Source organism: Staurois parvus, unplaced genomic scaffold (genome assembly GCF_062004578.1).
Source record: "Staurois parvus isolate SC_StPar_1 unplaced genomic scaffold, SC_StPar_1.0 ptg000018l, whole genome shotgun sequence".
Lineage (NCBI taxonomy): Eukaryota > Metazoa > Chordata > Amphibia > Anura > Ranidae > Staurois > Staurois parvus.
Genome location: NW_028317814.1, coordinates 2,140,285 through 2,166,801, shown reverse-complemented (window position 1 = coordinate 2,166,801; position 26,517 = coordinate 2,140,285). Strand labels below are relative to the sequence as shown.

Below are 26,517 nucleotides of genomic sequence, written 5' to 3'. Positions count from 1 at the left end.
AGTGATAGCACTCTTATTTCTCTTATGACAGGTTTCATTTAAAGTGGTTGTAAAGGTTTAACGTTTTTTACTTTCATCATTCTATGCATGACGGTAAAAAACCTGTGTGCAGCAGCTCCCCCAGCCCCTTCGATACTTACCTGAGCCACATCGCAATCCAGCAATGTGAATGACGGCATCAGCTGCTCCGGGTCTTTGCCTCCTCATTGGCTGAGGCAGCATGCAGGAGCCATTGGCTCCCGTTGTTGACAATCACAGCCAGTCAGCCAATGAGGAGAGAGAGGGTGAATGAACACACGGAGCAGCAGGTGCCCCCAAAGCAAGCAGCTTGCTGTGGGGGCACTCGACAGACAGGAGGAGCCAGGAGAGCCTACGGGGAACCCGAGAAGAGGATCAGGGCTGCTCAGCGCAAAACCACTGCATACAGCAGGTAAGTATAGACATGTTTCTTGTTTTACAAAAAAAAAAAAAAAGAACTTTTAGATACTTTAAATTTAACCAGTTTCATTTAAACTTCTAAAGTGACAGGACAAATAGTTTTTTGCACTATTTTATGAAGGTAAGAGTTCTCTATTTGGAACCTAGCAATTATTTTATTGTGTTATGGACTTTACAGTGCCAGTAATTTTGAATGTTGTCTGTCTCTAAACAACACATTTGTGTTGCATAGTAATATCAGCAAAGAGGAAAAAAACTCATCAAGTAACCAGGGTCATAAGAAAAGATGTATCTCAACAGGTAATCAATGTGATTAAAAGATTAACTTTAATAAACACCATGCACTCCGGAATTTTCTTCCTCTCTTGTTTTTCCCTGCAACTCTCATATATCCCCAGGATTGAGAGACAAATCCAGTTGTGTTGCATAGATTTGTTTTGGCACATTACAATTTCAGTGTGTTAGCATTTATTGCTGTGTTCATTTGGTGTTATTATTAGGAGTTAAGTAGGTTCTGGTTAATGGTTTTTGGGTTAGGTTGAGGTTAGTAACTATTGATTTGAGTGCAATAAATTAATTTTTCAGGTGTGAAGTTGTTGGGGTAAGACTTTATGCACCCAAAACACATATGCCAATATTCAGAAGCAAGAAACACATGGATTCCTGAGTACCAATGAAAACCACACTAAAGACAACACTTTTAACACTGTACCTTTATTTACACACCGCTATTATATTTGACTTCTGATTGTTCCATGCTTTCGGGAATAACAGATTTAAGGGAAGCTTGGCAGAATCGGTTGAGAGAAGACATGCTTCTCTTATCCCTAATGTATAAACGTAGCTTATCTCTAAAAGTTTCTCCTAGAAAGCTGTAAATTAGTGGGTTTAAGCAACTGTTGGAGAAAGCTGCCAGATTTACAATGTGACCTGTGAGTGGGTGGTTATGCCTGAAGGACTGATTGTTCTGCTCATTATCATCATTTTGCAGAAGTCCGATACTTATAAATACATTCTCCGGCAGCCAGCAGATAAAAAACACCAAGACAACAACTACAATCATCCTCATGGCCTTCTGCCTTCTTGGTCTTAGGTTTTGCTGTTTGTGCGCCCTTACCAAAACACGAATGATTAATGAATAGCAAAGGCCAATAATTACAAAGGGAATAATAAAACCAAGTGTAATTTCTAACCACTGGATTGCCTTAACGTCTGCAAAGCAGAAATGCCTGTCCTCGGTGTGCTGCACTTGGACCGCTGTGAATGGAAGCAAAGTGGCAGAGATGGACACCATCCAGATGAGTCCGCAACTTATCCTGGCGTGCTCTTTAGTCCTAAAGATATTGGATTTCATTACTTTTGTCAGTGCAATATACCTGTCAAAGCTCATCCATGTGAGGAAGAAGATGCTGCTGTACATATTAATTTGAAGGAAGAGGGACATAAAAGTGCACAAGATGGTAATATCATAATATTTCTCGCTAAGGTTGAATACTTCAATGAGAGAGTCTGCCACAAGGATGAGGTCAGCCACTGCCAAGTTGATGAAATACAAGTCTGGGATGGTCATCTTTTCTCGAAATCGAATGTTTATCACCAGGATCATAATGTTTCCAATGAATCCAATTGGGAAAAGCAGAATAGTGTAAAGACAGGATAAAATGAGACCAATCACATAGTGCTTGTTCATATCCAATAGTCCATTTGCAGCCAGACTTCCATTGCTAAAATGTGATGTGTTCAACTCCATTAATGAGAAGTTCCAAATGACTGATGGTGCTGCGGTGCCATACTCATCCATCATAGGACTTTAATTAACGGAAAATATGTGCCATAAAATAAAATGAAAGCTGTGTTATTATCCATAGTGTGGTCAGTACAGAAGACTGCCTTACTGTATAGCCATGACCTTCTGGCAGCAGTCAATTACAGTAGATCATTTCACGGCTGCTGCCTCCTCCCTGGACCACATCTGAAGCCCTGTGGTTACATAAAAGCATGAGACCACTGCAAGCCACAGAACTCCAGTTAAGTCTTCTGGTTACCTGCATTTTCATAACTTGACTGATGGACAGCTTCAGAGACTTGTATAAATAATGTAGAGAGTATGTACTTAGAATTTCATGTTCTGCTCTTCAAAAGGCTGTGTGTTTATACAAGTTAAGCACCTGAAAAAGACAAATTTATTTTTAGTTTATTTTTTTCTGAATACTAGACATATTTTTGCAGGTATGACTTAACTTTTGCCATTTTTTCTTGTGTGTTGGAGGTCAGATGTGTAGGGGTGGGGGTTTAAAAAATACTTTTCATCTGCTGCTGTCATGATTAGTACAGTGATCAGGAACTAATGAATGACTGATTAGTTTATTAGTTAATCTACACTGTTTATATCTGTTAGACCAATCACAGTGATGCCAAGGTACAAAGCTGCAGTGATGGGCTTTACTGTAGAAGTGGTCCGAGTGGTTGTACAGCCACCAGATTACTTCTACAGGGCATGGAAGGAGGCCTCCCCTGCCGCCGCCCACCGCCTTTACCAGGCTCTGTCATGTGATTGGGGAGCCTGATACCACCACCGCTCAGTACACTTGTGAAGTAAAAGGGGAGGAAAGTATGTCTGTACCTGCCGCCTATCTGTGATGTAAGAAACTGGAAGCAGTGATGATTTAGTCACTTCAATTTTTGGTTTGTGGTTTACAAGCCATTACCAGCTTTTGAGGGGAGATGAGAGATCCGTGGTGTGACAGACACCAGATCTCTCAGTAAAGAGTACCTGTCACAAGGGATGTTATTCATCCCTTGTCATAGCAATAAAGTTTATAAAAAAGTTAAAGGGACAGTGTAAAAAAGTTTTAAATAAAATAAACAAAAATAATAACAACAATGCAAGCTCATATATACATCTCACACGTCGATGTAAATGGTGATCACACCACATGTGAGGTATCACCATGAATGTCAGAGGGGGAGCAATAATTCTAGCACCAAACCTTCTGTTTAACTCTAAAATGGAAACCACTAAAGGCTTTTAAAACGATGCTTGTGGAGATTTTTAGGTACTGTAGTTTTTCGCTGTTCCATGGGAGTACATAACTTTAAAGCATGACATATTATGTATCTATTTACTCAGTGTAACATCATCCCTAATATGTTGCCAAAAATTGGGTATTATATTTTGTTTGTGTGCACTAAAATTCAATTACAGGTGCATCTCAATAAATTTGAATATCATATAAAAGTTCATTTATTTCTGTAATTCAATTAAAAAAGTGAAACTCAATATATATTATATAGATTCGTTACACACAGAGTGACATATTTCAAGCATTTCTTTCTTTTAATTTTGATGATTTTGGCTTACAGTTAGTGAAAACCCAAAATTCAGTATCTCAGAAAATTAGAATATTGTGGGAAAGTTCAATATTGTAGACTCGTGGTGTCACACTCTAATCAGCTAATTAACACAAAACAGCTGTAAAGGTTTCCTGAGCCTTTAAATGGTCTCTCATTCTGGTTCAGTAAGTTACACAATCAAGGGGAATACTGCTGACTTGACAGTTGTCCAGAAGACAGTTATTGACACCCTCCACAAGGAGGGTAAGTAACAAAAGGTCATTGCTAAAGAAGCTGGCTGTTAAGTGCTGTATCCAAGCATATTAATGGAAAGTTGAGTGGAAGCATAAAGTGTGGTAGAAAAAGGTGCACAAGCAACAGGGGTAACTGCAGCCTTGAGAGGATTGTGAAGCAAAGGCCATTCAGGAATTTGGGGGAGATTCACTAGGAGTGGACTATAGCTGGTGTCAGTGCTTCAAGAGCCACCACACACAGACGTATCCAGGACATGAGCTACAACTGTTGCATTCCTTGTCTTACCTGGGCTAAGGAGAAAAGGGACTGGACTGTTGCTCAGTGGTCCAAAGCCCTTTTTTTTGGATGAAAGTAAATTCTGCATTTCATTTGGAAGTCAAGGTCCCAGAGTCTGGAGGAAGAGTGGAGAGGCAGAGAATCCAAGTTGCATGAGGTCCAGTGTGAAGTTCCTATAGTCAGTGATAAATTGTGGAGCCTTGTCATCTGCTGGTGATGGTCCACTTTATTTTATCAAATCCAAAGTCAGCTCAGCCCTCTATCAGGAAATTCTCGAGCACTTCATGCTTCCCTCTGCTTACCAACTTTATAGAGATGCTGATTTCATTTTCCAGCAGGACTTGGCACCTGCCCACACTGCCAAAAGTATCAATACCTGGTTTAATGATCATGGTATCACTGTGCTTGATTGACCAGCAAACTCGCCTGATCTAAACCCCATAGAGAATCTGTGTGGTATTGTCAAGAGGAAGATGAGACACCCCAGACCCAACACTGAAGACAAACTGAAGGCCACAATCAAAGCAACCTGGGCTTCCATAGCTCCTCAGCAGTGCCACAGGCTGATCTCTTCCATGCCACGCCGCATTGATGCAGTAATTCATGCAAAAGGAGCCCCAAACAAGTATTCTGTGCATACTATACTGTACATGGACATACTTTTTAGTAGGTATTAAAATTCCTTTTTTTTATTGGTCTTGTGTAATAATCACATTATCTGAGATACCGAATTTTGGATTTTCACTAGCTGTAAGCCATAATCATCAAAATTAAAAGAAAGAAATGCTTGAAATATATAACTCTGTGTGTAATGAATCTATATGATATATTATAGATGAGGATGGATGCCACTCAGACTAAACCCCAGGAGTCAGAGAAGAACAAGATGTAGTAGGATGGCCTCAGCCGTCACTCTGGTCACGTACTCTGATGAGTGTCGCCATGCCCATAGCGGGCTTGGTCACAGAGGCTGTGTGACCAACCTCCTATGGGTTGTGCGAAACGCATCATAGGGCATGGCTAGAGTGCCGGCTGAGGCCATCCTACTACATCTTGTTCCTCTGACTCTTGAGGTTCGGTTTGAGCAGCGTCCATCCTCACCTATATCGCTAGGGACGCTGCTCCCATCTTTTCTTCTCCGTCGGCGGGGTGACCTTTGTTTCCTGTCATTCTTGAGTGGCAGCAGAAGCATATTTATGATTTCTATAATATATTAGTTTCACTTTTGGAACTAATTACTGAAATAAATTCACTTTTTGATGATATTCTAATTTATTGAGATGCACCTGTAAGTGTTTTCCCCCCTGAAAATTTTCCTTTTAGAAATGGCTGTACAAATATTGTATGACATAAAAAAATTGCAACAACCACGATTTTATTCTCCAAGGTCTCTGCTTTCAAAAAATATATAATGTTTGGGGGATCTAAGTAGTTTTTTAGAAAAAAGATGCAGATTTTTACATATGTGTGAAAAGGGTCAGAATTAGCCCAGGGGGCAGGTGGGTAAGCGGCGTTGCAGAAATAAGCATCACCACTTTATCATTTAAAGCTGTACGGCATTGGTAATGTGGATAGAAAAATAAATACAAGTTTTTTAGTATGTAAATTAATCATAGAGTTTCTTTCAACTTAACAGACATATGCTGATGCTGTTAATTAGATTTGGTCATAAAGCCATCAGTGACCTCTGGTCAGGAAAGGGTTAAAGCAAAACTGATGTGAGCTATATACACAGTTTTAATACATGGTATTTTTTTTACCAGCCAGGATTTGTATTTTTGCTCATCTGCTCCTGTAATTCACCCACTCTCACACCAAGAACACACTATATAACCAAAAAGTGACACCACTTTTTGAAGTTGCACCTCTCCTTTACCATCATTATACAAGATCCATTTGAAACACACTGATTCTGCTTGTGCTCTCACCTTCCACAAGCTTTTTGAACATATCTCTTCCAAGCCTGATGATTGGGATAAAAATGGTGGCAGGTAATTATACAGGGAAAGACAAGCTCATTTGCCTCTGCCAGCTTTATACACAGTCTTTTAAAGTTACCTTGTCACTGCAAAGTCAAAACCAAAATAAACCCAGCCTGTAAAACAAGATGCTGTATACTTATCTTTATGGTGGTTCTTGTGTTAAAGTGGAACTAATGTCTACAATACTTACCTCTCCTTCAACGATTCAAGGTCTCTCACCAGTACCACCATCTTCTACCGGCTTCTTCCATGTGTCAGGCTGCGGCTGTCTTCATTGACTGGAGTGAGACGATGACGCTCCTGCACATACAGTACTCAGTAGTGCATTCATCCCGGCACACAAGATCTTTGCCAGAATGTAAGCTGAGCTGCACATGCTAAAAATTTGCGGGCAAATAGGTTTATTTTATTGCAGAAGAAACATGTCTTTTGAAATAATTTATCTGAATTTTTAGTCCTGTTTTAAATTTCTGCAGTGTTGCCGATTCCCAGTCTGCAGAAATTTGACAAATGCATATGTGGAATACTTCTCGCTAGACATGTACACACTGGAAAGTTTTGTTTCATTTAATTTCATTTAGCTTAGTTTTTCAGATGCATTTATTCATTGAAAAATTTCGTTTAGTGATATTTTTCATGTTCAATCCATTCATTTTCGAGATTGGTTTCATATTGTCATTTGTTTCATTTATTTGTTGGCTCAGGTGGATTTGAAAAATGATGCAGTTTTTCCAGAAGTTTGCTATATATTCCATTTATTATCAAATCAGACAGGTTTTATATTTTTGGATGCTAGTCCACCAAGAGAAATGACATGAGGTGATTGGACAATAGCAACTGGTGTGATGTGCATCCAAATTAATGAATGTAATGAAATTCGTATCAATTCCATAAAACTCATTGATGGTTCCAGGAAGCGATTGATTTCAGTTATTTTTTCCAAGGGGTGTGCTACCAAATAATATATCGAGGGTGCCAATAATTTTCTCCAGTCCATTTTTTGCGGCTTTATGGGAAGAAATAAACATGAGAATGCCTAAACATTTGTAATTGCAACAATTTTCTGGGTGAAGTGCATTATCTGACACAAACACTGGGGTGGTAGTATTTTTGGCCACGACTATAGGTTTCTCTCCCCCCCCCATCTCTCACCAACCCCTTCTCCTACCGTGTTCAAAGCACCCAAACATTGCCTGTTTTGGAACAGGCACATTTCTGATAGTAAAGAATAAGATATTAAAATTCTGATTGCAGTGGATAAAACTTTGAATTTTTGTAAATCTTAACTCGACATACTGTATTTGGATGAAGACCAATCTAACTTTTTGTCCATTGTCAGGCAATGAAGTATGGAGATGTTTTCAGAAACCGTCTATTTGATTATTGAAATGTATGCAGGAGGATATTAAGGAAAGGGACAATTTACTACAATGTGGGTAAATGTACTTCCTTTCGGTGGCCCAGTATGTTTTCTGTGTCTGTAAAGTTTGTAGTCAATAAAATTTCATATCAAGTTTTTTCCTGCAATTACACTTTTTTGCCAAAAGTATTGTGACACCCCTCCAACTCATTGTATTCAGGTGTTCCAATCACCTCCATGGCCACAGGTGTGTAAAATAAACACCTAGGCATGCAGATTGCTTCTACAAACATTTGTGAAAGAATGGGTCGCTCTCAGGAGCTTAGTGAATTCAAGCATAGTGCTGTGATAGGTTGCCACCTGTGCAATAAGTCCATCTGTGACATTTCCTTGCTACTAAATATTCCATGATCAACTTTTAGTAGTATTATAACAAAGTGGAAGCAACTGGGAAAAACAGCAACGCAGCCATGAAGTGGTAGGCCACGCAAAATGACAGAGCGGGGTCAGCGCATGCTGAAGCACAATGTGCAGAAGTGTCTACAGAATGAGTAGCTAAAGGCCTCCAAATTTTGTGCGGCCTTCAGATTAGCACAACAGTGCATAGAGCGCTTAATGGAATGGGTTTCCAAAGCTGAGCAGCTGCATCCAAGCCTTACATCACCAAGTACAATGCAAAGCATCAGATGCAGTGGTGTAAAGCATGCCGCCACTGGACTCTAGAGCAGTGGAGATGTGTTCTGTGGAGTGACCAATCATGCTTCTCTGTCTGGCAATCCAATGAACGTGTCTGGCTTTAGCGGTTGCTAGCAAAACGGTACTTGCTTGACTGCACTGTGCCAAGTGTAAAGTTTTCTGTGAATGCAGTGGAGCAGTGGGGACTGGAGTGATGAATCATGCTTTTCTGTCTGGAAATCCAATGGACGTGTCTAGGTTTGGCAGTTGCCAGGAGAACGGTACTTGCCTGACTGCATTGTGGCAAGTGTAAAGCTTGGTGGAGGGGGGATTATGGTGTGGGGTTGTTTTTCAGGGGTTGGACTTGGCCCCTTAGTTCCAGTGAAGGGAACTCTTAAGGCGTCAGCATACCAAGATATTTTGGAAAATTTCATGCTCCCAATTTTGAGGGAACAGTTTGGGGATGGCCCCTTCCTGTTCCAACATGACTGCGCACCAGTGCACAAAGCAAGGTCCATAAAGACATGGATGAGCACGTTTGGGGTGGAGGAACTTGACTGGCCTGCACAGAGTCCTGACCTCATCCCGATAGAACACCTTTGGGATGAACTAGAGCAGAAACTGTGAGCCAGGCCTTCTCGTCCGACATCAGTACCTGACCTTACAAATGCGCTTCTGGAAGAATGGTCAAATATTCCCATAGACACCCTCCTAAACTTTGTGGACACCCTTCCCAGAAGAATTGAAGCTTTTATAGCTGCAAAGGGTGGCCAATTCATTATTGAACCCTACGGACTAAGACTGGGATGCCATTAAAGTTCATGTGCGTGCAAAGGCAGGCACCCCAATACTTTTGGCAATATAGTGTATATGTGGTTAATTTCACCTCTGTTGTAAATATTTCTTTCTGCTTATTTCTGCAGCTACAGGCTGGGATGCCTTGAGAATTGGACTTCTCATTTTTAATGTACCATCAAACCTCTGTTTATTTGCATTGGACGGGGACAGACTTTATCCCCTATGTTTTATGTTTTTCTAAAAACCAAAAAAACAAACTAGTTGTTTAATCTTTAGCCTGGGTGTCCCCAAAGGACTCAACCATGGTTTGTTTAACCTGGCCATAGACTTCAGAGGGTGGACAGACATGTAATTGCTGCACAACTATCTTTAAATTTTTTTTTTAATTGACTTAAACATGCGTGCTGTGATTGACCAAGTATACATTTGTCAGCGCAGGTGTGGGGAGAAGCACAGCAGATATCCTGCTACTACGTAAACAGTATCAATTAGTTTGGAATTATCAACATGACTGTTTTTACTCATGATTAGATAGTTTAGGGCAACCATTTTCAACTAGGGTTCCATGGAACCGTTCCTTCAGAGGTTCCTAGGGGTTCCTTGAGATGTGGCTGACTGACTTCCCACCTCATGGTACCTGGATATTTCCAGGGAAAAAGCCACTTGGCAAAGCCAGCAGCATAACACCAGTGATCTTTTTAATAGTCTGTAAGGGTGGCATTATTCATACTGACAACCAATATAGATGGGCATTTTTCCTATTCACCCTGATGAACTAATTTTATTAATGATTCCCTCGAGATCTGAAAATTATTTTAGGGGTTCCTCTGGGATAAAGGGGCTGGCTTCGTTTGTCTATAGCAGTCTTCTGGTTCCAGTAGACATGAGACTTATCGGATGTGAATGTACAATATATGTGTAAAGCGCTGCATAAATTGACGGCACTATATACAGTCAGGTCCATAAATATTGGGACATCGACACAATTCTAACATTTTTGGCTCTATACACCACCACAATGGATTTGAAATGAAACGAAAAGAATTCTTCGGTCATCCACCACAGTTGTTTTCCGTGGTCTTCCGGGTCTTTTGGTGTTGCTGAGCTCACCGGTGCTTTCCTTCTTTTTAAGAATGTTCCAAACAGTTGTTTTGGCCACGCCTAATGTTTTTGCTATCTCTCTCATGGGTTTGTTTTGTTTTTTCAGCCTAATGATGGCTTGCTTCACTGATAGTGACAGCTCTTTGGATCTCATCTTGAGAGTTGACAGCAACAGATTCCAAATGCAAATAGCACACTTGAAATGAACTCTGTACCTTTTATCTGCTCATTGTAATTGGGATAATGAGGGAATAACACACACCTGGCCATGGAACAGCTGAGAAGCCAATTGTCCCATTACTTTTGGTCCCTTAACAAGTGAGAGGCACATATGCAAACTGTTGTAATTCCTACACCATTCACCTGATTTAGATGTAAATACCCGCAAATTAAAGCTGACAGTCTACAGTTAAAGCACATCTTGTTTGTTTCATTTCAAATCCATTGTGGTGGTGTATAGAGCCAAAAATGTTAGAATTGTGTCGATGTCCCAATATTTATGGACCTGACTGTAAGTCCTTATAATGAATAAAATAAAGAAAAAATAATGGTTCAGATGATCATTTAATATGTGCGATCACCTTTAGACACATAGGCTTGCCTCGATGTTGAATGAGTTAATCCATCTGTTGGGTTAGACAACCTGTAGACAAATTTGCCACAGACTGCCTCTTAATAATAAGGTTTTGAACACACAGTATTTGACAGTTTGCCAGGAGAAGCCTCTTCACCTATGTTTTATCTCATTGATTTTTCTGACTCTTAATATAGCTCTGCTTTGTTTATCCCAGGTTTTCAAAAGGACCTCCTGGGTGAATGAGGGATTCCAGGTGTTGCATTGTTGCTAGAACTGTGTGTGTGAATGTACTTCAATGGGTCTGTGTGTACACAGCAAAACATCTACATCTCTTCGGTTTAAGGTGCTGACTTTATGAGCTGATAATTTCTTGTGCAATTCTGGATATAAACCATTAGATGCACAGCATTATGCAACTATTAGATTCATACCTTTTTTTAAATGGTAACTGAAGCTTTGATTTATATTTGCTGTGAAAAAAACTTTGTACTATAAATGTATAAATATATTTCACTAAGTGTAACATGGAAAATAATTTTAAACGACCCTTACTATATTGACTCAGCTTCATGCTGTTGTATCAGAATCCATAAGTCATGTTCCTAAAGTACAGTTTGAGACATGCTGAGCGTACACTAGTAGATTTTTGAACAAGCGTTTGTACAAACATTGCGATAAAAAATCTCATCGGTACATTAGATGACATGATGTACAAAAGTTTGCTTTCAACATCTGGAGTGAATGGACTTTCTTGAATGAAATCCACATTCACTGTTAAAAATTAATTCCTCCAAGAAAGAGTTTTTATCCTGTTCCTTTGCATTTTCTGGTTATTGTGGTCAAAAACAAAAATTGATTTAACCTTACTAACGATTAGAAAAGCAAATGAATGTTCCTACATTTAACATTTTCAAAGAACATTGAAGATGAAGAGTGTAGATCAGGGGTCTCCAAACTTTTTAAACAAAGGGACAGTTTACTGTCCTTCAGACTTTAGGGGGCCAGACTGTGGCCATGGGGAGAAGAAAAGGTCTCATCAGTGGGAAATACAGTGCCACATCTTTGTTGTCCATAGGAGGAATTGTGCCCCATCATTGGTGTCATTGAGAGGAATTGGGTCCCATTGTTGGTGTCATTGGGAGGAATTGGGTCCCATTGTTGTTGTCATTGGGAGGAATTGTGCCCCTTTAGTGGTGTCAGTGGGGGGAATTATGCCCCATGTTTGGTATCAGTGAATGAAATAGTGTGCCAAGGGCTGTATATAAGAAAGTAAAGGGCTGCTTCTGGGCCCTCGGCCACAGTTTGGAGACCACTAGTGTAGACCATTTAATGTTTAAGGAGAACAGATCTCCTACTGAAAGATCTGGGGACCTAGTTTATTTTCTGGGTCACTTTAGGCAATATGGGGAACCTACGTTACCGCAATGCTTAGCAACACATACATGCACAGTGAACCACAAAGTGAGCCATTTTATTTCCTGGTTTAATATGTATTGGCATCCTATCAAAAAATTAATGGGCTACCCAAGTTGATTGGATGGCACTTCACAGTACAGATGGACAATGATCCAAAACACACTGCAAAAGCAACCCAGGAGCTTTTGAAGAAAAAGAAGTGGAATATTATGCAATGGCCGAGTCAAGCACCTGATCTCAACCCAATTGAGCATGCATTTCACTTGCTGAAGGCAAAACTATAGGCAGAAAAACCCACAAACAAAGGACAACTGAAGAGAGCTGCAGTTTGAGCCTGGCAAAGCACCAGAAAGGAGGAAACCCAGTCTTTGGTAATGTCCATGGGTTCCAGACTTCAGACAGTCATTGCCAGTAAAGGATTCTCAACAAAATATTAAAAATTAACATTTTATTTATGATTAGATTAATTTGTCCAATTACATTTGAGTCCCTGAAAATGGAGGGACTGTATATAAAAATGGTTGTAGTTCATAAAATTTGTACTTGATATTCATGTTCAACCCCTTGAATTAAAGCTGAAAGTCTGCACTTCAAATTCATTTGGATTGTTTCGTTTTAATTTATTATGGTGGCATACAGAGCCAAAAGTAGGAAAACTGTGCCTGTGTCCAAATATATATGGACCTAACTGTAGGTTAATAGATAGCACTAACCTCCCCGCTACTAGCACGTGGTGTGGCCACTAGTTGATATCCTGATATAAAGACACCTGAATCAGCCTGAAGGGGCCAATTTGGTATGTAAAATTCTACATAACATATATAGAAAAGAAAAGTATATCAAAAGGACACAAGAGCATCACTTGTGCTCAACTAGGACCCCATTAGATAAAGTAGCAGGTAAAGTGAGTAACATAAGAAGAGGTGATGGATCCCACTTTCATGGAAAAACCCCTTAATGGCAATTAAATATTATTTCCTCTAAGGCAGGCTGTTGGTATAAATTAAGGTAATAATTGTCCTCAAGCCAGTCCTGTAGTGATCTATAAAGAAACATATATATGTATGATCACTTTGGGCCCATCTCATTGGTTAACATTAATCTTAGACTCATTGGAGAAAATAGTAATACTACTGTACCTATATAGGGATATCATATATATGCTGACCGCCAAGATCTAAGGAGTGGCCAGGGATATAGAACGCCGCATCCATGCCACATATACAACTCAGAATCGCCCTGGAGTCCCAGACGCCATTGCCATGCCATCATGAGCTGCTAAACCCCCCTACCCTATATAGGACCAAGGACGCCCGTGCAGTCAGTGGTGGTGCTTGACGTCACTGAGCCCCGCCATATATTTGGGCTATATTCCCTGCTCACTCCTATAGAGGCGACCATTACAATACACTGATTTTGATACAATTGGTTGATGTGTGTGATACACAAGATACAATATCTGGTACATAATCCAAAAAGTGAAAAAGTCCCACATGTGCTATTGCCATATTTGGAAGTAGAGTAGTAAAGCGTAGTAAAATGTTGTTTTTTTTTCAATGTAATTCTAAGTATGCCTATGCTGTGTAAGAAATACCTTATTAAATTGACAACTTTGTGTAAAAAAAAAAACAAAAACATTTTCATTTTCTTTCCCAAATTTTCTAAAAACTTTGGCAAAAAATGACATCTTCAATAGTCTCACTATGCCCGTCAGATAATACCTTGTAGTTTTTGCTTTCCAAAATGGGGTCTTTTTTTGGTGTTTCTACTTTCCTGGTGCTCCAGGGCCCCAAAAATGTGTTATGTAGTCAGAATTAGATGTGCAATGTATGCTTCTTGAAAGCCCAAAGGTGCTTTTTGGATTTTGGGCTCCTCTATGCATCTAGGCTGTGAAAACGTCTCACATGTGTGGTATCCCCATACACAGGAGACATAGCAGAATGTGTTCAGGGTGTAATTATAAGTATGCAGTCATTTATTTATGGCACTATTCTTAGGAATATGTGAAAGTTTCTTTATGAAGAAATTATATTTGTGATCACTATTTCTTTAAGTGAACAACACAAAAAAACAGGCTGTGTAACTACTTCAAATATTCATATTGTCCATATCTTTATACACTCACTGGCCACTTTATTAGGTACACCTTACTAGTACCAGTTGGACCCCCTTTTGACTTCAGGACTGCCTTGATTCTTTGTTACATAGATTCAACAAGGTGTTGGAAACGTTCCTCAGAAATTTTGGTCCACATTGACAAGATAGTATCACGCAGTTGCTGCAGATTTGTCTGCTGCACATCCATGATTCGAATCTCCCATTCCACCACTCTCCAAAGATGCTCTATTGAAATGAGATCTGGTGACTGTGGAGGCCATTGGAGTACATTGAACTAATTGTCATGTTCGAGAAACCAGTTTGAGATAATGTGACATGGTGCATTGTCCTGCTGGAAGTGGCCATCAGACGATGTTTACACTGTAGTCATGAAGGGATGGACATGGTCAACAACAATACTCGGGTAGGTTGTGGCATTTAAATGATACTCAGTTGGTACTAAGGGGCCCAAAGTTTGGCAAGAATATATCCTCCATATCACTACACCACCACCAGCAGCCTGAACCGCTGATACAAGGCAGGATGGATCCATTCTTTCATGTTGTTTACGCCAAATTGTTTCCCTACCATCTGAATGTCGCAGCTGAAATTGAGACTCATCAGACCAGGCAATTTTTACAATCTTCTGTTGTCTAATTTTGGTGAGCCTGTGCCTGTTCTGTTCTAAGCTGACAGGAGTTGCACCTGAGTGATCTTCTGCTGCTGTAGCCCATCTGCTTCAAGGTTCGATGTGCTGTGCATTCAGAGATGGTATTCTGAATACCTTTTTTGTAACGAGTGGTTATTTGAGTTACTGTTGCCTTTCTATCATCTCAAACCAGTCTGCCCATTCTTGTCAGACCTCTGAAATCAACAAGGCACTTTCGTCCACACAACTGCCGCTCACTGGATGTTTTCTTTTTTTCTGATCATTCTCTGTAAACTCTATAGATGGTTGTGTGTGAAAACTCCAGTAGATCAGCAGTTTTTGAAATACTCAGACCAGCCCTTCTGACACCAACAACCATGCCACATTTAAAGTTGCTTAAATCCCCTTTCTTCCCTATTCTGATGTTCAGTTTGAACTTTAGCAAGTTGTCTTCACCACATCTAGATGCCTAAGTGCATTGAGTTGCTGCCATGTGACTGGTTGATTAGCATTTTGTGTTACCAAGCATTTGAACAGGTGTAGCTAATAAAAAGGCTGGAGAGTGTATGTGTCAATTCCCAAAGAGTTGGTCTCACTCCTTTAATAATGGAATTTGGACAACGCTTGATATCATACAGGAGGCTTTCAAGGTCTGCGGACTGTTCACTCTGGAGCCACACAGGGGACTCACAGGACCCACAGGGTGCTTGCTCCACAATATCCTCTCCAACTGCACAAATCATCCGGCAATGGCCATAAAATCAAAGAGGAAGCACACCACACATAGCATAATACCACTTGATAGCTATATTTTAGTACAGTAGTTAGCATTCATACAGATCGGGATCGGCACCCAGTGCACATGCGCATGGCTTAGTGACATCAGACTTTGTGCACTGTTTAGTTAAAATTAACATTGTCAGGGGAAAGGGAGTCTGACCAATGTGAATAACAGACATAAGCCAATCAAGGATGGGGCCACTCCTCCATCCTCCATGCGATCCAAAACTCTGTTCTCTTATCAACACCAATACCAATGCTATATACAATTAAAATTAAAACTACTTAAAATACAACCTTATAATAAAAATTAAAAATCAATCTTACGTAAAAAATACTTCATAGAGAACCATCTTGTGGCTGGCAAGAGAAACTACATATTTGCTGTTAAAAACAAAAAATCCCATACATTTACAATTGTATACATTTTCTTATACTTTTCTTATAACCCCTATATTTAATTTTGGACCACCCTCTATAGAGAAATATTTACCACTATTTGGCAATACATTGCTTATAATTATAGGCTGTGTGTGAAAAGTAACTTGTTTAAAAAACAAATTTGTGAAAAAAATTATTTAATTTCATAATTTTCTAAAGAATTGTTAGAAAAAACTACAAATTGTTACAACTTCGAAAAACTCATCATGCCCCTTATTAAATACCATGGACTATCTACTTTCCAAATAGGGGTTATTTGGGGGATATTTGTACTGTCCTGGCATTTTAGGGCCTCATGTAGCAGTCAGTACATCAGGATTGATCAATTTTCAAATATATATCCCTTAGTTTGCAGACTCTATAACTTTCACACAGACAAAATAATATACACTCATTGGGTTGTTTTTGTAGCAGAATACATTTTGGCACAAATTTATGATGAAAGCTTATTTATTTGCAACATTTTATTACAGAAAATGTGGGTTTTTTTTTTCAAACTTTGTGGTATTGTTTTGCTTATATAGCAAAAAATAAACCCAGTGGTGATTAAATATCACCAAAATAAAGCTCTATTTGTCTCAAAATATAATAAAAGTTTAATTTGGGGTCAATGTTGCATGATTGAGTAATTGTCATTCAAAGTGTGACAGCACTCAAAGCTGACAATTGGCCTAGGCAGGAAGGGGGTGAAAGTGTCTGGTATTAAAGTGGTTAATGGGCTGTTCATTTTCTTGTTATTTATGGCTTTAAAGTTGGAGTTCTGCTTTAAACTGAACTTACTCTTCTTAAACAAAACTAAGAAACAGCTCTCCTGGTGAAATATATACGTTAGAAGGATTATAGTGTACTTTACTGCAGATGCTTATGGCTTCTGTTCAGCAGATATTGTTGTAGACCCTGGTAGCCCTCTCTATATCTGCCTAGTGATGATCAGAACAAAACTGCATTAGCACAGCCCACAATTCAGAATCTTATAAAACTGTTGCGGGAAATGCCTAGATTTTTATCTCAAGCTCTTTGTAGACCTTTGGCAAAAGCAATGAGCAATATAAATCAGAGTGTGGACAGTACAAATTACTGAATACAATGGAATCGTAGTTTGAGATAAAGAAAAATAATTTTTTTACCTAAGCCTTGTATACACTTCTAGTTTTTTTTTTGTTTAACCCAGCAGGTTGAAGGAAAAAAAGACTGACAGCTCTACTAAGTATCTGATGTTAATACAGCAATCCCCCCCCCCTCCCCCCGCCAGAACACTCCAGTTAGCCATTGCCTGAAAACGTTGACCAGGGACCGGATTGGCAGACCTTTTACGGTCATGCTCATTCGACAGAAGCTGGCTCGGTGTAGGGCATACATGGACCGAATATTGGCCGGTTTCAGTTGAACTGACCAATGCTGCCCAACATTCGGCCTGTGTGTACTAGGCTTTAGGTAGTCGTAGAAAATCATACCTGTCTATGGTTTTAAATGGAAAGGTAATATTTAAAAATGGTAAGATATAAAGTCATTTTTGTAACATTTATGTATGTTATGTTGTTAAAGGTTGTTGCTGCAAAACGTGGCTTTATGTAAAAATGTGAAAATTCTTTACGTGCAAGAAAGCTTAGTTTGCAAATTACAAATTTTGTTTCTTTATTATTTTTATACATACATGGCTGCTTAACTGAAAATGTAACCTTTAGGCCCCATGTACATGGTACACTTCTGAACAATGGAAGCTGACTGCTGGAAAACGTAGATTAAAAAAAGTCTGTTTAGCGTGTTTGCATACCGCGTTTATGCGCGTTTGCGTTTAGAAGCATTTTTTTAAGATAACCTCAGGAGAGCTTCCAAAATGTCCAGAAAGCACTAAAAAACAGTAAAAAATTAACTATTTCAGACATTTTGAGAGAAATAGAGCAGAGAAAGCAGTATTTATTGAAATTAGCTGTCTTTTTTTTGTGGTGTTTGGATGTGTTCCAGCTCATTTCTGTGCAGAAATGATTGCAGCAGTGTCTAACATATTTTTTCATGCAAAATCTCAAAGTCTGTAATGTACAGCGCTGAGCGAACTATTGGCGCTTTATAAATACTGTATAATAATAATAATAAAGTATGGTGTGCCAGATCCATTGAGTACTGGGAAAACACTTTGCATGTGTTTTTCATGATGAAAAAAGGCTCTGGACAGCATCTGGAATGAAAGAGTTAAAAAATTTAAAACGCAGACTCCTATAAATGCAGTTAGCCGCGTTTAGCCACGTTTACACGCATTTACAAGCGTTTTGCGTTTGAAACGCTGATTAAATCTGCTGAACGCAAGTTTTCTGCGTTAAAAAAAAGACTGTAAACCCAACTGCCTGTAAACGACGATGTGTACATGGACACATAGGAAAGCATTAGGGAGAGTTCAGGGGCTGCTGATAAAAATTGCTGAACAGCTCCTAAACGTGAGTTTATCAGCTGCAGTGTACATGAGCCCTAAGATACATATCACTAGCAAAGTCTGCATGCTCAGTACATGAACTTTATCTCTAGAACAGCCGTTCCCAGCCTTTTTACCCCAGAGGAACCCTTGGAATAGTTTTCAGGTCTCGGGGAACTCCTGCTGAAACCAATTCATTGATGGGTCAGTGGGAAAATGATTCTTGCATTGGTGGCTATTGGGAACCTTATAGACAGCTTAAAAGTTTATTGGTGTCATGCCGCTGGCCCTGGAACACTGTTAAATGAGAGGTCAATCAGTCAAAGCTCAAGGAAACCCAAACAACCTTTGGAGTAACCCTGGTTGGAAATGGCTGGTTTGGACAATATTGGAAGTGCATCAGTCCACCTCACTACCTGCTGCTTAGAACCTTAAACCTGCCTCTAGAATACAGAAAGCTTGATGTACAGCCACCAGATTCAGACCTGTGTTAGGATTGGAATATGATTGGTGATGCAGGAAGCAGGGAGGTGGTCTGTGTGAACTGTGTGTGCATTTTCTCTTTAATGTTTATCATTGCAGTCTATGTACATATGAGGGTAGAGATCAAACAGTCACATGATTGTTTTAATAAAAAAGGAGATCTAAAAGTAAATAACATTATATGAAACAAACCCATGAAAGCCTCCCTGCACCCATATATTCACTCCGACTGCAGTGATAAACAGCGGAGCAAGAAGGAAACGCTCTGCTGTCATTTATAACCTTTATAACCTGCACAACAAGTGGCAATACAGAAGAGAGTAGATTGTCCTAAATAGTGTTGCCACTCAGAATAGGGAAGTGGCAAAATCGCTGGGTATTTACAGCCATAGCAAAACTTTTGAAAAAAAAAAAAAAAACACCACATAATTAGATGTTATAATGGTACTTGTTCAGATAAAATTTACAGTTTAGGTATTAATGTCACTTTAATATTATAATTCCTAAGTCAGTGTTTAGTTTTACTATTGGATGATTTTTCTTCCAGTGGCAAGTTCTCCTCTTTCTTCTTTTACCACTGCCCACCTCCTCTTCCTCTCTGTTGAGCAAATACATTGTAAGAAAGTTCCTTTCCAACCCTCTGATCAGTCATCCCTTCACATGCATCTCTTTTTGTTTCCACCAGTCCCCTGCAGCCCTCCTGCCATGGATCCTCACTCTGCCCTTTCAGACACCAGAGATCTTGCACAACCTTCGGCCACTTGCTTGGCGGAGGAGAGGGTACAGGAGGCTTAGAAGAGCACAGCATTCTGATACTGAGTCACACCATTGCTATGTTGTGAAATATGGCTGCTTTGCTTGGTCATATTACAGAGTTTAGAAGTAGTCACAGGTAGGGGCATCCCTCTGATTGCTGTGTTCCTAACCTGGCCAGCCCTCCCTCCTGTAATATCAGTCAAACCCATTACTATCACCCCCATCCCACCTGCATTGTTAGATAGCACACCCTACTATCACCCAACCCCTCCTTGCATTGACAGCCGCCCCCCCCACACACACACACACTCACACCCATACTTTCATATAGCCCCCACTACACCCGCCGCAACATAACATACCTCTTGCACTATATTTGCAGCACCTTTATTTCATTACCCACACCCCTTTTTTCACCAGCCCCCCTTTTCTCAGCACCCACCTGACCTGCAGCCTCCCTTATTTCAGCACCCATCATACCGGCATCCCTCCTTTTCAACTCTATTAATGTAAGGCAGCATGTTGTACACAATGCTGTAGGTTAACATACTCTGAACCATAGTATGCTTTGCTTACAATACATATTCTGAGCCATTGTCCTTTGTACCATGTGCTACATGTTACACGTTCCAAACTGCTGCACTGAGTACAGTCTTACATTCTGTATATTGCACACTTCTGACTCCTGAATTCTGTACACTACATACTCTGAAACACTGCACTCTGTAGTAGACTGTTCCACAATGTACATAGTTTTGTATGTTACATACAGTGGACAACCTTTTGCTTAGTTACATAGTTGAACTGCTGTGTCATGCATGCTGTGCTGTATGTAACATGTTCTGGATCACTGCAATGTTTATGCTGTGGTATACAATACCTATTCTAAACTGCTGTAAGTACCGTAGTGTACTATGTTTACACTATGCTATGTGTACATTGTGCTATACACTACATTCTCCAGACAGCAGATCCCTGTACGCTGTGCTGTAAAAACCATACCATATTTGTTTGTTTTGTTTTTTTTTAATCTGAAATTGCATCCTGTTCAGTACATGAGCACACTTTTGATAGTAATATCTGAAACAGACAGGTAGTTAGGTAAACAGATGTATGAGCTGATGTACAGGCAAGTATGAAAACAGCTGCAACACAGGTACAGTACACAGTTCATACATTAATGCCTCTTTAGATCAATGCGTCACACACTACCATAACAAAATGCAATTGATTTACTAAAACTGGAGAGTGCAAAATATGGTGCAGCTATTCTTAGAAACCAATCAGCTTTCAGTTTTTTTGTCAAAGCTTAAATAAACAAGCTGAAGTTAGAAGCTGATTGGCTACCATGCACAATTGCACCAACTTTAGTAAATCAAGCCCAATACTTTGAATTGCACCTGCTCTGCAGCATACCATAATGTTCATGCCACGATTTGTGCTGCATTAAAAATGAAATCTGTGCACTATTCATTTAGAAAATTTAGAAAACCATACTGAGAATAAAATCTTATCCAGTAAAAACCATGTGCAAAAAACACATTTGTGCACATTTAAAACGGTGCAAAGAACTGTGTTGTATGTGGTAGCCTATGGGAACCAATTTGCCAGCCTATCCTGTCTTGCCTTTTATCAAGAATTTTCCTTACTTTCTGACATGAGCTACACTAGTGCATTTTGCAACATGTTAGCAGAATTTTTGTTCAAGGTCCATTCTACCCGTAATTATGTTTTGAATTTTCAGCTGTTGCTTGTGAGTTGCCTTTTGGTAACACCCAATGGTTAGAGGTAAAGTAAGAATTTCTCCCTATTCTGGCAACACTAGACATACCAAGCATTTATCCCTTGCTATGTGTGTGTGTGTGTGGGGGCTCCACTGGAAGGGTTTTTTTTTGTTGTGCTTGGAGTTGACTTTTAAGCTGGCCTTGAACGGTTAAGATTTTGTTTGAAAATGCTCATTCTGATGGTTAATAGGGACTTCTTCAGCCTACAAATACCTTCTTCAGCTCTGTGTATACAAAGGAGCATGGGGGAGCTCTTGTCCATAATGGGCATGGTATTGACACAGCCCCAGGTGATCCACATTGGCTCACAATTGATCCATATTTAGACCGAATAAAGGTGCTTAAAGAATATAAACGGGTGCTTAAAGAATTGAGCTCTGTCATTTCAATGCCATTGTTTCTAATTTTTAGGGACTATTTATTAACTGGCATAGTACCACTGGATTGGCATAAGGTCAATGTGGTGCAAATATTTAAGAGGGGGTTAAAATCTTTTCCGAGTAACTATAGACTTGTTAGTTTAACTTCTATAGTTGGGAAGATACTGGAGAGTTTAATAAAAGACCACATAGATGAGTTCTTGCTGGAAACAAATATTTTAAGCAACAGACAGCATGGATTCATGAAAGACTGAGGTTGTCAAACAAATCTGATTTCTTATTATGAGGAGGTGAGCAAAACCTAGCTTAGAGGGGTGGCAGTGGACATGGTATACTTGGACAGAGGGGTGGCTATATGTATGTGCATGCATCATACATACTAGGGGGAGTACAACTGGGGAATCAATGGTGGAGAAGGATCTGGGAGTTCTGGTAGATCACAAGCTTATTAATGGCATGCAAGACCAAGCTGCGGTTTCTAAAGCGAGCAAAATCCTCTCTTGTATTAAAGGGGTATAGACTCGGGAAAGAGAGATATCATATTACCCCTGTTCAAATAATTAGTAAGACCTCATCTGGAATATGCAGTTCAGTTTTGGGCACCAATTCACAAAAAGAACATTGGGGAACTGGAGAAAGTACAGAGAAGGGCATCCAAACTGATAAGAGGCATGGGAGGAGTTCAGCTATGAGGAAAAAGATTAGAGGAACTGAATTTATTCTCTCTTGAGAAGAGGAGATTAAGGGGGGATATGATCAACATGTATAAATACATCAGTGGTTCATATAGGGAACTTGGTGTACAGCTATTCACCCTGAGGTCATCACAGAGGACAAGGGGGCACTCTTTAATCTCCAAACACGGAAAGGTTTCTTCACAATTATTATATTATTATTATATCGAGTTTATATAGCACCAAAGGGTTTACTCAGCGCTGAACAGCAACAACAACAGTACATGAGGGGTTAGAGGGCCCTACTCTTTCGAGCTTACAATCTAGGAATGAGAGCTGTGAAAATGTGGAATAGACTCCCTCAAGAGTTGTTTCTGGCCAGCTCAGTGGATTGCTTTAAAAAAGGCCTGGATTCTTTCTTGGATACATAGAATATAACTGGTTACTAACATTTATAGGTAAAGTTGATTCAGGGAATATCCAATTGCCTTTCGGGGGACCAGGAAAGAATTATTTCCCCTGCAGGAGAAAATTGAATCATGCTTTGCTGATTTTTTTGCCTTCCTCTGGATCAACTGTGGGTGTAGGATTATAACTTTTTTTTTAATGGTTGAACTGGATGGACTTTTGTCCTTTTTCAGCCAGACTAATTATGTAACTATGTAATTTAACAACTGTTTTTGACTGTAGTCAAAATTGACAGTGATGGATGGAAAAGTTTGCTTATTTCTTATCTGAACTAAATAAAAGCTAACTGTTAATGTGGTTTTCAGTTGAAAAAAATAGCACTTATTGTAATTAGCAGGTGCTGGGTAAAGTTTCCCCCAGAAGACAAACTTTTCATGTTCTTGAACATTTGTTGGTTAAAATGAGTATGTATGGTATTGGATTGTATGACGGCTTGTCCAAATAAAACTGTCTCCACTTCATCTGTTATTATATAATCCCTGTGTTTAATATATATATATATATATATATATATATATATATATATATGATGGGTTTATGAACATATAATGTATTTATAAAAGATACCAGTTTAATACTTCTGGGAATCTATTCAAGAAGTAGGTCTGGACAAAATGTTTAAGGGCCTTCAAACATGCTTTGACTAAAGACTTTTAAGAATTTGGAATGAGGGTTTAAATGACAATTTAGTCATGTATAGCTAGCTTTCGAGAGGTCTATTAACTCAGTGGGTGACTAAACTAAGCCCACAAGCATCTTTCTAAAGCTGAAATTATAATTATATCTAAATTGGCATTATTATGCAAAATAGTTTTAATGTGCATTTTTCCTGAGCTTGTACTGGTTTAATTACAAGGTTCACCAGTTACTGGATATAGTCAAGACATTTTTTGTCAGAATACATTATCTTTTTTTACTTACAGCAGCAGTAGAGGGAATTATAAATGAAATAATAAAGTGGTAAGTGAATTGAAAAGGAGACGTCAACTCTCTTTGCTATACAACTGCCTTGCTTGCACCATTGTTTCCTTACCATGCATCTGCCAGGTCAACCTCATTTTTTAGTTTCTTGCACCAGCAGTACAAGCAAGATTAGCGGAGCTTTGATCTCATTGATTTCTATAGATGTTTACCATTTACATGGTGAATACAATATATGTCACAAATCATGTCCTTTGTGGTGAGTGGGTCATTGACTACATGCAGTCATTGTCTCTGCTCTTTTGGATGGCATAATTAATTGAAGGCTTAACCTCTCCAGCCTTGTCCCTGTGGAGTTAGTCAGGTTATAAGCTGAATGATAAGTGGCCAAGGTGTGAATAAATTGGAATAAGAGCAGCTTAGATAGGATTAAAATAAAATTATTCTCTTGGTTTGGGGAATCTTGTTTGCAGTTTTAAATTGGCCATAATAAACAGTTCATATTGGGCAGGGGTTATACAGACACTGCTAAAATTTGAATCTATATTGTTGATATCCTTTTAACTCTCTCTATCCACCAATGATAAATGCTGTATTACTGTTTGTTTTCCTTGAGCAGATAGAATATGGGTTAACTTTTCTAATAATTGGCCTTATCAACTGCTAATTTGTAGATATATACTTCTAATTGATTTATTTAGGTCATTGAAAGGCTGATTTTTATATAAAACCTTACACAATAAACTAAATTTAGCTCAGTCTCCCCATTCCCAGGTCAGCATGACATCTCTGTCTACCCAACTGATACTGAAAGATAGTCAAGAGATTCTACAACTTGGCTAATCAATGCTCCAGAAATCTCTGATAATCTATTATGACCATTCCTGTTGATATAATCTGATTTTTGTGTAGGTTGAATGATTTATACACAGGTATGCAAGTAATCTGTTGCACAGTTGATCTGGAATAATTTATGTCATGCGGTATCTTTCTCTTATGATCACTCCATGTATACCTTTAGACAGACATGCAAGTGCATATCCCTTGCCTACTGCAGTCTGAAAAACGTGTGTTCTCAAAGATTGGACAAGGTTTTACAGCAGCTTTGCGTTCTGCTTTTAATTGTATGATTTTCCGCCCAGACACTACAGAAATTTTCCAGCATTCTGTAAGATTTCTGCATTGTTGCGTTTACCTTGTCACTTGTTCCTTGCTCCGATCAGTAATACAACATGCAGATATGTCTTGTATATGACCAGCCATGCCAAGCAAATCAAGATAATAGGATGCCTGTTTCCTATAACTACAGTATGTATCGGAGCAAAACGGCTAAAATACCTTGCTATGCACACCATGGTAGAGCAATGCCCATGAGACAGATAGGCAATACAAATCTTTTGTGAAATCCTTCACTGTCCAATCTATGGATTGCATCTTCTTGGAACCATACAAAAGTCATTCTCCTCCAGGTGACAGGTTGCTGATCATTTTATGTTAATAGCTCTCTACACTGTTCAGATGAAAAAGGGTGGTCCTCTTCCAAAATTCAGCATTCCTTCCCTTACATGGCACTGCAATTAAACCTCTGGATATGTAAAAAACAAAATGTTACCTTGCAGCTTTGCATCCCCTTTCTTGTACAGAAAATGCTCCTCAGCAGTATGGTAGTGCAGCACTGCCAGACATCCCCGACCACTAACGAACACCTTTCCTCTTCTTAGCTGCTGTGTGCTTTTACTGAGCATCACAGAGTTGTCACCTATTTGTATGATTCAGTAGTAGACAAAAAAAACTTGATAGGACAGTCGGCTAGAATTTAGACATCTCCTAAATGACTGTGATTTCAGCAGTGCGGTGCAAGAGCTCATTCCTTCTGTCCTTGGCAACAGACTGGTGCTTCATAGATTCCCAGGGTTGTTCCAATTTGTGTTTAGTGGAAGTGCTGCTGAACAGGCTTCCTTTAAAGGCTATTATTAACCCTTCCTCTTCTACTTCTGCCGTAGAGACTATGAAAGCATTTCAAAGATTCTATTCCATTGTAAACAGTTTTTTTTTTGTCTTTGGCAGCCTTTGTACATCTGAGTTCATATTTTTCTGTTTTGTTTTTTTTTTTCATTGCTGTCGTTTTTTTGCTTGAAGGTTTTATTGAACATGTATTTATGCTGTCTTTGAAAGGGGAGAACAGAATGTCATGGTTACGTGAAGCTAAAAGCAGTTTCGAAAGTGAAGTCTTAAGCAAGTGATGTTAGATATATTGAGTTATTAGATAAATTATTACTTATGTTTATAGGTTTAATTAGCAAGGCAGTGAGAAAAGCAGCAATGGTGTGCATATTTATTAACTCATAGCCATCAATCAAGTTTTAAATGAATATATTCAGATTAGATTAGAGATTATTTCTTTTGGGTTTATGTTTTCATTATTATGTCCCAGGCATGATCTAAGTGAACTTGGGCACCTGCATC

General features: G+C 39.1%; 2 protein-coding genes across 2 annotated transcripts in view; one reads left to right on the top strand and one right to left on the bottom strand.

The window, feature by feature from the left end:
- CHLSN (cholesin) overlaps window positions 1–26,517 on the top strand; it is a 523,051-nt gene that overhangs the window by 77,484 nt on the left and 419,050 nt on the right. The gene's annotated exons all lie outside the window — the stretch shown is intronic.
- On the bottom strand, window positions 1,137–26,006 carry GPER1 (G protein-coupled estrogen receptor 1). Its single transcript, XM_089682004.1, has 2 exons — window positions 25,664–26,006; window positions 1,137–2,606 (listed from the first exon to the last, which is right to left on the bottom strand). The coding sequence occupies exon 2, from the start codon at window positions 2,240–2,242 to the stop codon at window positions 1,157–1,159; it is 1,086 nt and encodes a 361-aa protein (XP_089538130.1). The 5' UTR covers window positions 2,243–2,606; window positions 25,664–26,006; the 3' UTR covers window positions 1,137–1,156.